Source organism: Sinohyriopsis cumingii, chromosome 4, assembly GCF_028554795.1.
Source record: "Sinohyriopsis cumingii isolate HCF-2022 chromosome 4, ASM2855479v2, whole genome shotgun sequence".
Lineage (NCBI taxonomy): Eukaryota > Metazoa > Mollusca > Bivalvia > Unionida > Unionidae > Sinohyriopsis > Sinohyriopsis cumingii.
In genome coordinates, this window is record NC_142964.1 from 119,789,507 (window position 1) to 119,807,680 (window position 18,174).

An 18,174-nucleotide genomic window follows, 5' to 3' on the forward strand; every position below is an offset into this window, starting at 1 on the left:
ACAGTCCCATCATCATAATTACAGTGCCTATTATCATTACAGTGCCATCATCATAATTAAAGCATCCATCATCATCATCATTACAGCATCCATCATCATAACAGTACCATCATCATCATTATAGTACCCATCATCATTATAGTGCCATCATCATCATCATTACAGTGCCATCATCATCATTACAGAACCCATCATCATTACAGAGCCATCATCATAATTACAGTGCCTATTATCATTACAGTGCCATCATCATCATTACAGCATCCATCATCATTATAGTGCCATCATCATCATCATTACAGTGCCATCATCATCATCATTACAGTACCATCATCATCATCATTACAGTACCATCATCATCATCATTACAGTGCCATTATCATCATCATTACAGTACCATCATCATCATCATTACCCATCATCATTACAGAACCCATCATCATTACAGAGCCATCATCATAATTACTGTGCCTATCATCATGTACAGTACCATCTTCATCATAATTACAGTGCCCATCATCATTACAGTGCCATCATCATAATTACAGTGCCTATCATCATGTACAGTGCCATCATCATAATTACAATGCCCATCATAACCACAGTGCCATCATCATCATTACAGTACCCATCATAAATACAGTGCCATCATCATCATCATTACATTGCCATCATCATCATCATCATTACAATACACAGCATCATTACATTGCCATCATCATAATTACAGTGCCTATCATCATGTACAGTGCCATCATCATAATAATTACAGTGCCTATCATCATTACAATGCCATCATCATCATCATTACATTGCCATCATCATCATCATCATCATCATTACAATACCCAGCATCATTACATTGCCATAATCATAATTACAGTGCCTATCATCATGTACAGTGCCATCATCATCATCATTACAGTGTAATCATCATCATTACAGTGCCATCATCATCATCATTACAGTGCCATCATCATCATCAGTACAGTACCCATCATCATTACTGTGCCATCACCATCATCATCATTACAGTACCCATCATCATTATCACAGTACCCATCATCATTACAGTGCCATCATCATCATTACAGTGCCATCATCATCATCATTACTGTGTCAGCCCCACCCTTGCCTATACAAGAAAAACTGGTCATCTCAACAGTACCTCTTGTGGCAGTACTGTTTTGATACTGTTCATATGGACCAGTGATAAACACAGCAATACATCCCTTTACCAGTGATGGTGAAGGATAGCATGTGTGTGTGTGTGTGTGATTAGGATTTTTAATGTAGCTTTAACAATTATTCAGTCACATCGCTACGATGTCTGCAGTGTGGCAGTTTATAGTGATGTCTAGCACTTGGGCATCATGTCACAGACATGTAGCATGATGTCCCACCCAGTCACATTATCCTGACACCAGGCCAACCAGTCCTAACACTAACCTCCTAATGCTGAGTGCCAAGCGAGGCAGCTGTTAGTACCATATTTGTAAGTCTTTGGTATGGCTGAATGGGGATTTGAACCCATGACCTCACGCTTCCGATATTAATCGGCTGTAGTCAACTCCGGTTCTGACATGGGCTTAACCTACACCTGGGGTTTTCAGGACTGGCTTTATGAACCAGATAGCTCTCAACTGAATCACTTGAGCAAGAAGTACCATCACTCTGAATTCATATGAAGAGAAGTGTAGATTCTTCTTCAAGTGGTGCCAGTGGAAGCATATTACTCTGTTAAAAGTACTAATACCAGAACTAGCTGTTTCCTTTGGCTTATTGAAGAGAAGTTAGCCCCCATCATTTTAATGGGCTACAGTTCCATATCTCAGGCTTGCTTTGACATCATGGAAGGCAGAACCCAGGCTGATACAGAGATCTCTCTGATATTGTGGCAAACTTTGATTTGTGTCTGAAATTAAATCTTGGGTTCTGACATGACTGAACAAAGCACCTTTCAGAAACGTTGTCTTGAACCTCTATGACTCAGCTTCCTTACCAAACTAGTTTCCAAGTCACTCTAGCTACAGCAGGCAGAATGAGTGAGATACTTGCTATATTGGTTGATACAGAGTAACTACAATGCCATTGCAATGGTCCACATTTATTTATCACAACAGTTTTGATTGCTAAAAGCAGACCTTTTTCAAGGCGAATCAGTCCTTTGCTGTGAAATCACTTTCATTGTTGTACCCTTTACCTGAAGGGCATCAACTAGATCCCATAAGGGCATTGAAGTGATACATAAAGTGAAATGAGCTAGTAAGGAGAGGAAAGACTCATTTAACTCAGCTATTGAAAGAGGGAACTGATGTTATCTCATCTCAAGCTCTATCATCCTCACTTTGTAGGGTTGTTCACTCTGTGTAAAGAACTAACCAATAACCAAATGAATTGTTTGCACATATTGGCTCATGGGGTGGGGCAGCCACTACTAGCATAGCATTTGGGTGTAACTGTTCACAAACTGACCTATCCATGCAGTGGGGTTGAGGGCAGAGGTGACTTTCTCTAAGGGTAACCTAAGAGGTTCTCCATCCCAAGAGGCTCGGTTTGACCCAGTTGGACCTATAGCAACAGCACAGGAAGGTGCCTTTCCAGGTCATTCATGCTAATTCTAGCCCACATTTCTAGGTGGGCAGATGACTTTTAGCACTTCTCTTGCTAAAAAAAACTTTGGTCTGTCAGAACTGCAAGGTGGTGTATGTAATCTAAATGTTTTATGATCAGGTAAGTATTATCAAAGAAACATATTTTACTCTGGAAAATATTTTCCTCAAAAAAAATGTCAACAGAAGTTGCCCAGTTTTCTCTGTCCTACATTAAGACATTTGAAATATGCACAAATGATGTCAGTTTGCCTTTCACTAAGGCTACCAATGCTAAAAAATATAAAAACCATTAAAAATCAGAAAGCATCATACTAAACCAGATTTCTTGGCCAACTTTCCATGCATTTGGCTGTTAGGTTGATATCAGCCAAGTGAGTTATCTCAGGTCTGTTTGGACCAATTGCAAGTGCCCTTGCATTTTTATTTTTAATTTGATGTCAGCCAGTTGAGTCATCTCAGGCCCACTTCCCTTGTATTTGGCTGTGAGGTTGGTTTCAGCCAGGTGAGTGATCTCAGGCCCACTGGGACTACTTGGCCAACTGCCCATACATTTGGTTGTTAGGTTGATGTCAGTCCAGTGAGTGATCTCAGACCTGCTTGTCCAAATTCCCTTGCATTTGGCTGTAAGGTTCATGTCAGCCAGGTGAGTGACAACAGGCCAACTTGGACCACTTGGTTAACTTCACTTGCATCTGGATGTTAGGTTGATGTCTGCCAGGTGAGTGACAACAGGCCAACTTGGACCACTTGGCTAACTTCACTTGTATGTGGATGTTAGGTTGATGTCTGCCAGGTGAGTGACAACAGGCCAACTTGGACCACTTGGCTAACTTCACTTGCATCTGGATGTTAGGTTGATGTCTGCCAGGTGAGTGACAACAGGTTAACTTGGACCACTTGGCTAACTTCACTTGCATCTGGATGTTTAGGTTGATGTCTGCCAGGTGAGTGACATCAGGCCAACTTGGACCACTTGGCTAACTTCACTTGCATCTGGATGTTAGGTTGATGTCTGCCAGGTGAGTGACATCAGGCCAACTTGGACTGCTTGGCTAACTTCACTTGCATGTGGATGTTTGGGTTGATGTCAGTTAAATAAGTGATCATGCATCCACTTGGTCATTGCCAATGCATTTGACTTTTAGTCGATATCAGCAATGTGAGTGATCTTAGGTCCACAATGGCCATTTGTTACAACTTGGGTTCAGTTGATATAAATTAAGATTACATAAAACTAAGGTCAGAATTTTTTTTATGATAGATATTATGTTTCTGAATGTTGAGTGAAGTTCTAAAGATTGTCAGTGTTAAAGTCTCTACTTGTGGGCAAGGACCAGACAATAAAGGAAATGATTTTAAAATGGTTAATGGTGATGCTATTTTAAAAAGGCTCTTAATCCAAATGTAAAATTGTTGTTTCTATGTCTTTGTCACATGAATGGTTTAGGGGCATCAGCCCAGGTAGCTATGGTTTCAGAACACCTTTCTTGAGTTAGGTAGGTACCATGTTTGAACCCTTGTCCAGTAGTGAATTCTTCTACATGATATTTTGAGGTCTTGGTGGGGATCACACACATGTAAACCTATCATACTTGACAAAACTTGAATTAATAAATTGCATATGACAGCTTTTTTATATAGAGTAAAATGTATATTTGTATAATTAGAAAGTGTTGATGCCAATTTCTAGTTACTGCATTATGATTCAAAGGTTGCCAGAGGGTGACCAGTTGACAAATAGTCTCCGAATCAGACTTTTTAGTCACAAATGGGATGAGAGCACAATGCTTGTGATAAGCAGGAAGGTGTATGGACATATTTCTTTACAATACGTTCCGATTTCAGTGAATTAATCCTTTTTTTTTATATTGTAGGATCGACTGTTTGTGTCAGTTGGCATTAGGTATGTAATGCCAGGAGAAACTGTTGACAGGATTCACATTTCAGAAAAAGTGGTGGACCTTGGATTACCCCTGATAGCTCGACTGCAACTGATGAATGTGTACAGAGACAATAGAGTTCCTACTCAGAATGATGACATGAACTGAGATCCATGGGTTCATTGATGGAAGCTTTACACCTTTGCTGTATAAATATAATAGGGACTTGTAATTTTGTACATTTTTCATAAATTCTCAGTCATGTCACAATCACATATTGCATGCTTATTACCACAGGTACATAAAATGTATATAATAAACTTTTGATTTTCTTTACTCACATAAGTTTAAACTTAAACAACTATGTAGGTGTGAAGAGTTACTCCAGATCTCAGGGTCATCTACTTTTACTAATAGTATATCTGATTTTTTTAATGCAAAATGTTTTAAGGACATTTGTTAATCTGATAGACACACAGAGGGAAGTGCAATTTCCTAATTGTCTGAAAATATTTGTAAATTAAGTTGTTTTGATTTTTCTAACAGTCATTAGATTACTCATGTACTGTTTAATAATTTGGATATAACATAATGAATATATACAGACCTATAAGCCTTGATGGAATTTTTTTTTGGTGGGGGAAAGGGTTGGTGTTTATTCGATGGGTGGCTTCTGTTAGAACTATGGTAGTTTTTTCTAACCCTTTTATGCTGATGTTAAAATACACAGCTTTACGATTGGTTCAGTAAGTAGAGTAAAAGCTATATTAACTCATTGTTGATAATACAAGTAATCTGTACTTTCCACAGATTAAATTTGTATTTGTATATTCAGAAGAGTTTCATTGCCTTTATAACAGATTCGTCTCAAACTTCTTGATGTGATGTTTAGAATCTTGTAAATTTTGATAATTCAAACTATGTATATCTCAAACTATTTCACTTGAAGGTTGAAGCTTTTGAGACTCTAGGTGTGCTAATAATTTTGTTTTGTTGATGACATGCCCAACAAATATTTCAAAAGAATATGTTTTCATATATTTGACTTAAGAAGTGCTCAATTGTTTTCCCCAAAAATATTGATCATTGTGTATTCATAATTCAGTACAGCATGTTTATAACTAATTTTTTGTACTCCCTAAAATTACCTTTTTATAATCATATTGTTGTTTATGTATAACACTTCAACAGGTATATATATATTTGTAGTAACCCTTTGCCATGTCCATGTCAGTTCTGACTATGGTGTACTGTAATTTTGACCATGACCCCTCGTGTTTTTGATTTTTTTAATCTGGGTACTTATTTTCGTATTTTTAGGGTCATCTTTATTTGTACCCAACTGCAAACAAGTCAGTTTGGTTTGATGTAGGTTACTTATTGCTTTGTCAAATTGGAGTAAAGTGCTTTGCTCAAGAACATTTGAAGCCATATCCTTTAAGTTGTAACTCCAGTTTGCTAACCATTGTGCCACCATGGTTCCCATTGCTGTTAGTTACCTTTTATTACATGGAGGAGGGCACATCAGGCCTATTCTACATCCTTGCACCCACAGGGGCAACTTGCATTTAGGCAACTGATTTTTGTCATTCAAAACAGGATAGCATCATATCTGCTACTGCACACAATACTGGCTGACCAGAGTCTTAACTTTTTTTGGAAAGCTAAAATTTCATGTAAAGAGTGATCTTGAGGCATGTGTGTGATGGTAGGTCTGGGTTTAAATTTAAAATTTCATGTAAAGAGTGATCTTGAGGCATGTGTGTGATGGTAGGTATGGGTTTAAATTTAAAATTTCATGTAAAGAGTGATCTTGAGGCATGTGTGTGATGGTAGGTATGGGTTTAAAGTTAAAATTTCATGTAAAGAGTGATCTTGAGGCATGTGTGTGATGGTAGGTCTGGGTTTAAAGTTAAAATTTCATGTAAAGAGTGATCTTGAGGCATGTGTGTGATGGTAGGTCTGGGTTTAAAGTTAAAATTTCATGTAAAGAGTGATCCTGAGGCATGTGTGTGATGGTAGGTATGGGTTTAAATTTAAAATTTCATGTAAAGAGTGATCTGGGGACATAAATGTTGTTGTTGTTGCAGGGTTTACCACCATTTTTCAGCAGAAGATATGCTATACATGGCAGCCAGTATAAATGGTGGAGGAAGAACCTGGGAAAACCCTGGAAAGAACTACTGGCAAGCTCTCACATACCCACATTGGCTGAATCCGAGACTCGAACCCATGCAGACGGGGACATATATATAATGGTAGGTCTGGGCATAAAATTAGAATTTTAAGTAACGAGTGATCTGGGGTTAAACATGTGATGGCAGGTCTGGGTCTACAGCTGATTATATGCAAAGTAATGGAGAATTACAATTTTTGAACAGTGATAATTTTAGATAGTTTATGATTCAAGTAACCCAGAGTCACTAAAAATGTAATAAGTTTTGCGCATTTTCTTGTGCTAATCTTATTGTATATCCATCCTCAAGTAAGAGTAATTACATTGAAATTTTGGGCTGAAAAGGTATGAAACCCTGTCACTAATTGATGACAAAATAATAGCTGAATGAATGTTTAAATTTATCAAATTTGCATAGGTTAAAGATAACAGAGCTCTCTTATCAAAAAAGAAAAGGAAATGTAGATGAGTGAATTTTCCAGTGTGACACAATTATTGAGATCACATTGGATTTTTGCAATTTATTGCTGATTTATAAAAGGTTGTAAATTGCCAGTTATTTATCATACTTTATGCTGACTTTATCATTTTGTTTCACAGGAACGTATTTGCAGTTTATATTAAAACTGAATTAGCATTTCTGCTTTTCATTATTTAATAGAAGACAAAAGTTGCAATCATATCATGCAATATCCAGTCCCACTTTTTAGCAATGTGATAACACATGGTGATGAGTTATGTCACAGCATGTTATATCCAATCTCACTTTTTAGCACTGTGATACACCTGTTTAAAAGTTATGTCACCTCATGTTATATCCAGTGTCTCTTATTAGCACTGTGATACACCTGGTAAAAAATTGTCACATCATGTTATATCCAGTATCACTTTTTAGCACTGATACATCTGGTAAAAAGTTATGTCATGTTATATCGAGTATCATTTTTTTAGCACGATGATACACCTGGTAAAAAAGTTATGTCACATTATGTTGTATTGAGTCTCACTTTATAGCTCTATGATACACCTAGTAAAAAAGTTATGTCACATTATGTTGTATTGAGTCTCACTTTATAGCACTATGATACACCTAGTAAAAAAGTTATGTCACATTATGTTGTATTGAGTCTCACTTTATAGCACTATGATACACCTGGTAAAAGAGTTACTTCACATTATGTTGTATTGAGTCTTACTTTATAGCACTATGATACACCTGGCAAAAGAGTTACTTCACATTATGTTGTATTGAGTCTCACTTTATAGCACTATGATACACCTGGCAAAAGAGTTACTTCACATTATGTTGTATTGAGTCTCACTTTATAGCACTATGATACACCTGGCAAAAGAGTTACTTCACATTATGTTGTATTGAGTCTCACTTTATAGCACTATGATACACCTGGCAAAAGAGTTACTTCACATTATGTTGTATTGAGTCTCACTTTATAGCACTATGATACACCTGGCAAAAGAGTTACTTCACATTATGTTGTATTGAGTCTCACTTTATAGCACTATGATACACCTGGCAAAAGAGTTGCTTCACATTATGTTGTATTGAGTCTCACTTTATAGCACTATGATACACCTGGCAAAAGAGTTACTTCACATTATATTGTATTGAGTCTCACTTTATAGCACTATGATACACCTGGCAAAAGAGTTACTTCACATTATGTTGTATTGAGTCTCACTTTATAGCACTATGATACACCTGGCAAAAGAGTTACTTCACATTATATTGTATTGAGTCTCACTTTATAGCACTATGATACACCTGGTAAAATGTTATGTCAGTTCATTGTCATCATAATATAATCCAGGGGTGAGGAAAAAAAAACATTGTCCTGAACAAGTAAAAAGTAATACTGGGTGACCATTTTTCCCGACATGAAAGCCTGATTGGGCAACTAAAAATGTAATACTGGGTGACCATTTTTCCCAACATGAAAGCTTGGATGGGCAACTAAAAATGTAATATTAAAAATTGGTAATGTTCAAAATCAAAATGAACATCTGAATATTACTTAAGTCCATGAAGAATTTACTTGCACACAGCATGGTACACCAATTATCGCCATATAATTTGTTCTTGTGTTGGATGATTGTTATTGGTACGAGACCATTCCATTTATTAGATGTTAAATGCTCATTATTCATTAATTAACTGCAATCAATGCAGTAATACACCTCAGAATGAATCCTTAAAAAAATAAGACCTGTAAATTTATTTCCTTTAGTTGAAATTGCAACATGATGGCTGTTTCTTTGATCATTGACATGGCACATTAAAGCCTTTTAGTAGTTGTAAACTTTCTTTACAATATAAACACAGTTTTCAAGTCGATTAGTTGACAACTGTCCTATATTTTATTACAGATACTAGTATCAGATTATTGATAACATGAACCACAAACAATTAATGGTAAACTCAGATAACCATCAACCATTAACAATTAATGGTAAACTCAGATAACCATCAACCATAAACAATTAATGGTAAACTTAGATAACCATCAACCATTAACAATTAATGGTAAACTCAGATAACCATCAACCATAAACAATTAATGGTAAACTCAGATAACCATCAACCATTAACAATTAATGGTAAACTCAGATAACCATCAACCATAAACAATTAATGGTAAACTCAGATAACCATCAACCATTAACAATTAATGGTAAACTCAGATAACCATCAACCATTAACAATTAATGGTAAACTCAGATAACCATCAACCATTAACAATTAATGGTAAACTCAGATAACCATCAACCATAAACAATTAATGGTAAACTCAGATAACCATCAACCATAAACAATTAATGGTAAACTCAGATAACTATCAAATATGGATAAGTTTATGGTCAGGAGTGGTACATTTGCCAGAAAGCAGATAGACTACAAAACACCTTAAAAATAAACTGAAAATCATTTGATGATAGTATACAATTTAAAGAACATGTTCATTGCCCTATCAGTTGTCATACAGTGAAAAGGAAAATAGTGGCTGTATGTTTGGAACACATTTAAGCAAGTTGCTTAGAGATACCTGTTGATACTTTGAATTTTTTGCATTTAGTAGCTTTTTGTTACCATGGAAACACAGTGTAGTGCAAGCAGTATACAGATTGAGAATGATGGACCACATGTGGGGAGGAATATATCATCTCTAGATGACTGGTGTTTTGTTTGGATCTAAATTTGTATATGCCTGTTAAAAGGTTTAGTGTGCTGTGTCATGGTTATGTAAACCCATTAAGAATTTCCTTTCTGTGTGAAAATTGGAGGTCAGCTTCATATTCTTCTCCAGAACTTACAGGTAGGTTGCTCTAGATGTTACAGAGTTCCCCATTGATTTCAGAATTAAAAGGGTCATGGTTGACATTGAATAATTTACAATCTAATAAATTATATATTTTGATGGTACATTTGTGATTTATAGACTATTAAAAGTTTGAAAGTTGTTGCTTCTGATGGGTGAGAGACAGATTTATGTCTGGTTGTTTTAGTTGTCAAACCTGAAACAGAAATTGAGACATATCTGTCAATACATGAATCATTATAAAGCTGTGACAACTCATTCTGTAACACAATCACTTGCTCTTTTGACCTTGATGTCTAGGTCACAGTCAAAGAAAATCTGCTTTCAAGTTTTAATGAAAGTTTTTCTGGGCTGCTTCTCTTTCCTAAAACGCATGATGGATTTTGTTGATACTTGGGTTAAATCATTATGAACCCATTAAAGTTCTTTCTGAAACACACCGTCTAACTCATTTGACCTTGGAGTCAAAGTCGCACTCATAGGTATTTGAGATTAAGGTTTTGGTCAACGGTTATTTTATTTGCTTATATTTCCTATTCCTTTAATATGTTTTTTTTATACTTAGATGAAACATTATGAAGCTAAGAGAATTAATCTGTAACATGCAACCTTATATTTTCAACCTTGTAATCAAGTTCATCATTTTATCACAATGCTTTGATCATGAGCTTGCCTTGTTGGCAGTGACCTTATTTTCTATTGACACTATTACTGTGTTTGTTATCATGTTTTATTGCTGTTTCTGATATGTAGATATTGTTACCTATGTCTGTTCCAATATGATGTTTTCATATGTATGTTTTCCATGACATGCTAAACTTTGTCATGTTTTTCTCTTCTGAATATGGATACAGTGTGTGTATGTGTGTGTGTGTGTGTGTGTGCAAATTTTAGTGTGAGTTTATCATAACATGAGTCAAAAGTTGAAAATTGTGACACAGTCAATATATGTTATCAATGTACATGACCATGTTCAGAAAATAAACTTGGGAATGGTATAGTGCTTTATGTATTATTGATATTATTTACTTCCAAAACTCTGTTATTGAATTACCACAGGTTTTACACTAATCTGATTAAGTATTTATGCTGGGGCATTGTTTATAACCTGCTTTGATACTTTCACAGAAAACTTACTTTGTCATTTATTCCCTTATATATTACCAAACAAAATATATGTATATTTAGAAAAATGTATTTTTTTTCTTCTTTTCTTTGGAATAGTATAACATTAAGATGAGAGTGGGATATAGTTTGACAATAGGAATTGAAACCCAGGCAATTGGGATTGGCAATAGTTTTTTCTACTTTTATGAACAGAAATTAATCCAAAAAATGTATCTTTACCCAGAATCCACATTTCAAAACAGAATTAAAACAGGGTGAACATGTTATTGAAAAGATAACACATACAAAAAAAATAATTTTAAGTTTATATTTCATACTAGTGGGGAAATAATTGTTTGTGCCAACTCCAAACATCAAATTGTGAACATTGAGTATAATAAAATGTATAATAAAATGGAATGATCAATTCTTGATGTTGACCATAACTTGCATTAAAATATTTCATTGTTAGTTTGTTAAGCTGAAAGCGTGTTTAAAGTGTTGTTAAGACGAAACAACATCCTGAACCTTTAAGAAGGTAATTTGAAATGCCATAATAGTTATAAAATAAATACCCTAATTATATAGTACACATCCAAAAAATTTTTTGTGGTGAAAAAAAAGTCTACAAAATTAGAAACCTTGAAAAGATTTTTTTTTAAAGTTTCAGAAATTGCTGTTTCTCAGGAAAGGGGCTGACTCCAATCGGACCAAACAGCGGGAAGAAACCTAGAATGCTTGGCGGGGGTACTGGCAGGACATAGATATATATAACACATGCAACATACAGATAGAGATTGATAAACATCAAACACATATATAGCAAAGAGAATAAATATCTTTTCGAGGCATATGAGTGGCCCTGAAAAAAAGGGCCTTTGGTTTATGTTAACATCATTCCATTAACACAGAGGGCATCACATTGGTCATTTTATCTTCTCAAACTTCTGACTTCTGGACCGTAGAGGATGACTCTTCAGACAGCCTTGTCTCTCCCCATAGATTCTTCTTTTCCAAACGATCGTATCGGTGATCTGGATAATTGTCCATGATGATTTGACATACATGGGTAAGTTCAGGTCGAACAGCATCGATGATACGAGAGTAGATGATTTAACTTTTGACCACATCTTGTGACCAGAACAGTAAAGGGAATGCAGTGACCTGCTGTTATTTATAGTGGAAGAGTGGAGTTTTTTCACCAATCCAAACATGCATTACATGGGACAGAATTTTCAAACATGACGGAAACTAAGAAGACAAGTTGGGGTGCACCAGACGTGGAGACGAGAAGCGATGGTATAGCAGCGGCTACCAAAGTCAACACAGTCTTACTTTCAGAAGAGATCGATTTTAATTAGGATTTAGTGAATTTCCTTATTTCGCAAGAATTTGTTTCGATACCAGTACCTTCGCCATCTTCTCCCTCATTACCACAAGTCAAGGATTTTAAACAGAGACAGAAAGAAGAACTGGAGAAATGTTTCCAGCAGCAGTAAGAAGCAGAACAAGCTTTTCTCCTGAAAGAGCAACAGCAAGAAAAAAAAAAAGAAGGAAACGACAGGAAGAAGAAACAAGGTCTAGGAGAGAAGGACAGTGAAAGGCAAACAGTGACGGTACTCTTAGACATGTTGGCAAAGTTATGGAGTCTGAAACAAATGTATCAGACTTCTTTAATGCGACCCAAGAGAAAAAGACATTTACGAGCCAAACAGTCCAACCCTGTTGCTACACCTGAGATGCCACCCCTAGTGATTTCTACCAAATCATTAGCAGAAGTCCAGAAGTAGGTCTTGGCCGTGGCAAATGCGTAAGGCGGTTAAAGCAGATTGTGTCCCGTTCCTGAGTTTGTTTTTCTAAAAAACAAAAACCCAACGGTCCTTTTCGGGGACATCCACTTCTATCGAAAAGAGATAGCATTCATTTTCCAAAGTCAATTAAAACTCCAAATCCCTTTTTTTGCCCAACGATATATGTGTGTGAATGCGTGAGTGTAGGTTCTTATTCTAAAATATCGAAACCAAGAGACACTTTCGTTATCTGACGGGTCTATTCTTTTACAAAATTTACAATCCAGTTCACAACACAACACCTTAAAAAGTTCATAGACGTCTGTGTGTTTGTTAACTCTGTTTTTCTTTTGAATTTCTTCACTCTCACAGGTTTTTCCTCCTCTTTTTCCTCACGTTCTCTTTGTCATCTTTTCTTTCTTATTTTTCTTTCTGGATGTGTCTGGGTTCTTCTTTTGGGGGGTGTACCTCCTCTTCCTGTTCTGAACCACTCTTTTCCTCTTGCTCCTGTTTTTTTAAAGCATTCTGATGACCAATGTCCTTTCGCTTGACAATAATAACGTATCTTGATTTTTGTCTCTTCTAACACCTGTCTAGCTTTTTGACAGTCTGGACACTCTGTAGCCCAATGCACGTTATTCTTACAGATATAGCAATTATCTAGATTTTTATCTCGAAAGGAGAGGGAGTTGTCCATCGGCTTGTCTGAAGAAAACTTTCGTATGACACCTCGCAAAGATCTGATCAGAAGTTCGATCTGTGTGGGCTCTTCCATCGTTCTGGTCAGTTTGAGAGTGAAATGAATACTGAGGGAAGACACTAATCTGGTATGGATTTAGGGACCCATGGCGTTTAAAATGTAGTCATTTGACCTTTTGAAGTCAAGATGAAACGATCGCATCATTTCATGGGGAAAGGAGAAGAAAGTAAGAGGCAGAAATGTGATTTATTGCCTTGCACAGCAGCTAAAGTCTTGGCTCAAATTCATGCCAGCGATTTTGAAGATAACGTGAATGAGCCAGAATCCAGGCCCAGCACCACCATTAACTCCTCAAAAGTACTACCACATTCGAGAGACGGAAAAGCGCTCCTCTAGAAAATTTAGAACTACGGCTTACACGTACACGGTGAAGTTGAAAGATTTCAAGTACGACGTACCGCTGGAGAAAACAAGGGTTCATCACCGAGGTGTGGGATTCATTGCTAACCACACTGAAACGGCAATGTATAGCCAAAGAAGACGATCGCTTGAGACTTTCTATTCATCACGACAGTTTGAAGTCCCCCGTTTGGATCGAGTTTAGCAGCCCGGCAGAACTGACACCTTTCAAAGTCATCGACAACAATCCCACGACAAGTTTCACATCACCGATGGAAAAGCAACACAGTTCATGACCCACGTTTCTCTTCCCCAAGGGACAGGATGCAAAAAGGTGTTATTGGTAGACGACCTTCGTAGCATCACGCGTAGCCTCGTCCAAATTAACAATCCTCAAGACTAGATATGTTTAGCCCGTGCCATCGTTGGGACGAACATATGCCGTAAAGAACGAAACTGTAGAATGGAAAAGAGCTTGGGAGAGCATCCAAAAATCAAACCGTTACAGCAAGCAGGTCTTTCCAAAGACACCCAAAAATTGCAAGACGTCTTGGCTCCACGCTACACGTTGAAAGTGCACCGTCAAGAAGTGAGTGGACCTCTGTTGTTTCGAGGCGAAAAATTCAAACACGGAAAATACATTCACGTCCATCATCACGATGAACATTATGATGCCATTACCAGTGTCACTGCATTCTTGGGATGAGAAATGTGACTATGGCTATAACAATCGAGAGTAATACAAGCATTGTGGATCGAAATGTAAGAGATGTTTGGCCTCTCAACCCTGTTTGGACGAAGGACAAGAACGAGTGCATTGCCTAACTTGTCAGCGCACTTTTGTCAGCTCTACATGATACCAACAACATCTGAAAACGCAAAGTTCACAGCAGAAAAGTGCCTGCCAACTCCTGAACTTGTGCCCTACTTGTGGACAAGGCATACGTACCAATAGTGCCAAGGCACACATATTTTCAGGAAAGAAACGATGTCACCTTTGCCGCCAAATACGAATACTACATTTAAAAATATCATTCCAAACAAGAGGAGGAAGATGACCAGAAGAAAAGGAATTTGATCTTTTTCGATTTCGAATGCATGCAAGAGACCGGCATTCACATTCCTAATTTATGTGGCTCATCGTGCGTGCGAGAAGTGCATCCAAGAGACTATCTTTAGTCATTGCCCTCACTGCAGCAAGATTCCTGGAGGACGTGAACAAATATTTCGGGGACCGAACACGCTGGACAATTTCGCTCCATGGATCTTAGACCGCATCGACGAGAAGTGGAGCCAAGAGGACATTGAACGTTACGGAGATTGTCATCGCCATGCCATATTGATGTCTCACTTTTTCTCATAATACGATGGACAGTTTCTTTTGAGATACTATACGGAACAAAGTACCGAATGTCCTAAAGTCACTTTGAAAGGAGAAAGAGCCAAAATCATTTTCATGCAAGTGGGACAAGTGCAGTTTAAAGATTCAATGAGTTACTTGGCCATATCTTTGAGTCGAATGCCTAAAACGTTAGGAATGAAAGAAATGTCTAAACGTTATTTTGTGCACTTTTTAAATACCGAAGCCAGTCAACACGCCATTCTACCCCATTCGCCCGAGGGTCACTACTACGACCCCGACAACATGCGTACCAAAAAATTAGAAGCTTTCTACGCTTGGTACCATGCTCACGCATCGGACCCCTTCGACTTTCAGGAAGAAATGTTAAAGTATTGTCGTTCCGACGTGGACATTTTACGGCGTTGCTGTGGAAAATTTCAAAAACTGTTCATGGAACACGGAGGGATCGATCCTTTGAAAGAAGCCTGCATCATTGTAAAAGCATGTTCCTTAGTGTACCGCCAAAGATTCGTACCTGAAAACACCATGGTTGTCATCAGCCTTCAAACGACAAAACTTTGTCAAACGTCAATATTCGGTCAAAGCCCTACGCTGGCTACATTACTTGTGCGACACGGAAAACAAATGGATCCAACATGCACGCAACGCAGGAAGCGAAAAGACCATCGGAAGGTATTCGGTGGATGGTTGGGACTTAGAAAACCCCAAGATTGTGTACGAGTTTAACGGTTGCTTATTTCACGGATATCCCCTTTGCTACCCTGAACGTGACACTAAAAATGAATTTTTACAACGGACCATGTAAGACTTGTACCAGACCACTTGTCAGCGGCGCTTGAAGCTAGAACAGCAAGGATACCAAGTGATGGAAATATGGAAACACGTGTACGACCACTGTTTGAAAACCGATCTCGAGTATAAACGTATCGTGGAAAGTTACAAGCTGATGGACCCACTGAACCCGCGGGATAGTTAGTACGGAGGACGGACAAATTGCACCTCTTTGCTGTACCAAACCGACGCGGAGAAAGGAGCAGAAATCAAATACAATGACGTGTGTTCACTATATCCTTACGTGTACAAATAGTGTCGCTTTCCCGCAGGGCACCCACAATTGCTGACGAAACACATCGATCTGGACAACATTCGACAATACAAATGAATGATCAAGTGCAGAGTCTTGCCTCCAACCGACTTGTACCATTCCGTTTTACCTCACCATTGCCAAGGAAAACTGATGTTTCCCTTGTGCCGTTCATGTGCCGAAACGTGCAATCAAGACCGACATTGTCAGCACACCCAGGAAGAACGCGCCTTGACGGGAATGTGAGTCAGCGTGAAATTGTTTAAAGCTCTGGACCTGGTATACCAACTGTTAGAAGTGTACGAAATTTACCACTTTCCCAAGACATACAAATACCACAAGGGCGACGAGACTCGGAAAGGTATTCTCGCAGACTACATGGATGCTTTTTTAAAACAGAAACAATAAGCCAGTGGCTATACTTCCTGGTTCCACACTCCCGAAGACCAAGGAAATTCAAAGAGAATTACTGGAAGCAGGAAGAGATCACTTTAGACCACGTGGAGAAAAACTAAGGAAGGCGATCGCTTACCAAAATGATGTTAAATCGCTTGTAGTGCAAAATGGCACAGCGACCGTGTTTACGCGAGACAGAGTATTTGACGGAACCTCCCCGTAACTTTCAGATGATTCATGACTAAACCAAATACACAAAACAACGTGGACGTCGTTCGTAAAGATTTGATCCGGGCTAATTACAAAGAAGAACTAGACAATGTAGAAGCCAACGAATTTCGAAATGTCATCATTGCAGCCTGCGTGACAGCCCATGCTCGCTTACAATTGTACGAAACTTTAGAACTGTTAGGAGATCGCGTCCTGTACTTTGCCACGGACAGTTACATCTACATCGACCGCCTGTGTCAACGTCACCCTGACATCGAAGAAGACCGTTTAGGAGCCTGGACAGACGAACGTCCCGACGAGAAGATTCTAAGTTTTGCTAGTGATGGTCCTAATAATTATGCCTACGAATACCGGGACAAACAAGGAGAAGTGTACACGGAGTGTAAAGTGAAAGGATTGACTCTCAATTATCGTACCAGTCGAGTGGTGAACTTTGGTGTGCTCAAAGAAGCCTTGTAGTCTGGACAGGATGGAAACTATAAATTGACCACCTACGAACCGCACAAGATTGTACGTTTACTCACTCACCAAACTGTCAGTCGATCTTTGGAAAAAGTGTATCAAATCGTGTACCAGAAGCCAGTGCGGATTTCCAACCACTTCACTTTGCCGTACTGACACGTCGATATTAGTCAGCATATAAAAAGGGACAACGGCCATGGCCGATAGTTTATTGTAACTACCAAGACCAAGCTAGAAAGGTGAATCCTTTGAAGCAGACATCATTCAAGTTCGGAGATTCTCAAGTTGAGTGCGATGCTGGGCCTTGCGATGAGAGCGATGCCGTGCGTTGTGATCACAGCGATTCAGTACCACATCATGGGAACTTTGCTGTGACTACTACTGCTACTACCACTACACCTACCGTGGAAAGTGATGCTGTGGGTATCAAACCTGATGGATGCGAAAGGGATGCCACTCTTTACAGAACAGCTTATCACTTTACTGATTTTCATTGTCAATGTCATCCTCCTCGTGAAACCATGCAGCTAACACCTTACGGATGTCCTACAAAACTGAGCAAATTCCTGCGGATTTCACCATACCCTCGTCGAAATGAACATGTGAAAGACGAATATTCTTTCTCTGTGCGTTTGC

The 18,174-nt window shown here is 38.1% G+C and overlaps 1 protein-coding gene across 2 annotated transcripts in view; it reads left to right on the top strand.

Moving 5' to 3' along the window:
* The window catches only part of LOC149802001 (mucosa-associated lymphoid tissue lymphoma translocation protein 1-like), a 67,942-nt gene extending 56,933 nt beyond the window's left edge, over positions 1 to 11,009 (top strand). For both annotated transcript variants that reach the window (XM_089956396.1, XM_089956395.1), the window contains exon 18: positions 4,490 to 11,009. In XM_089956396.1, the coding sequence (XP_089812522.1) occupies positions 4,490 to 4,663 (174 nt within the window). In that variant the 3' untranslated portion in view covers positions 4,664 to 11,009. The remainder of the gene's footprint in view (positions 1 to 4,489) is intronic.
* Positions 11,010 to 18,174: the final 7,165 nt, after the last annotated feature.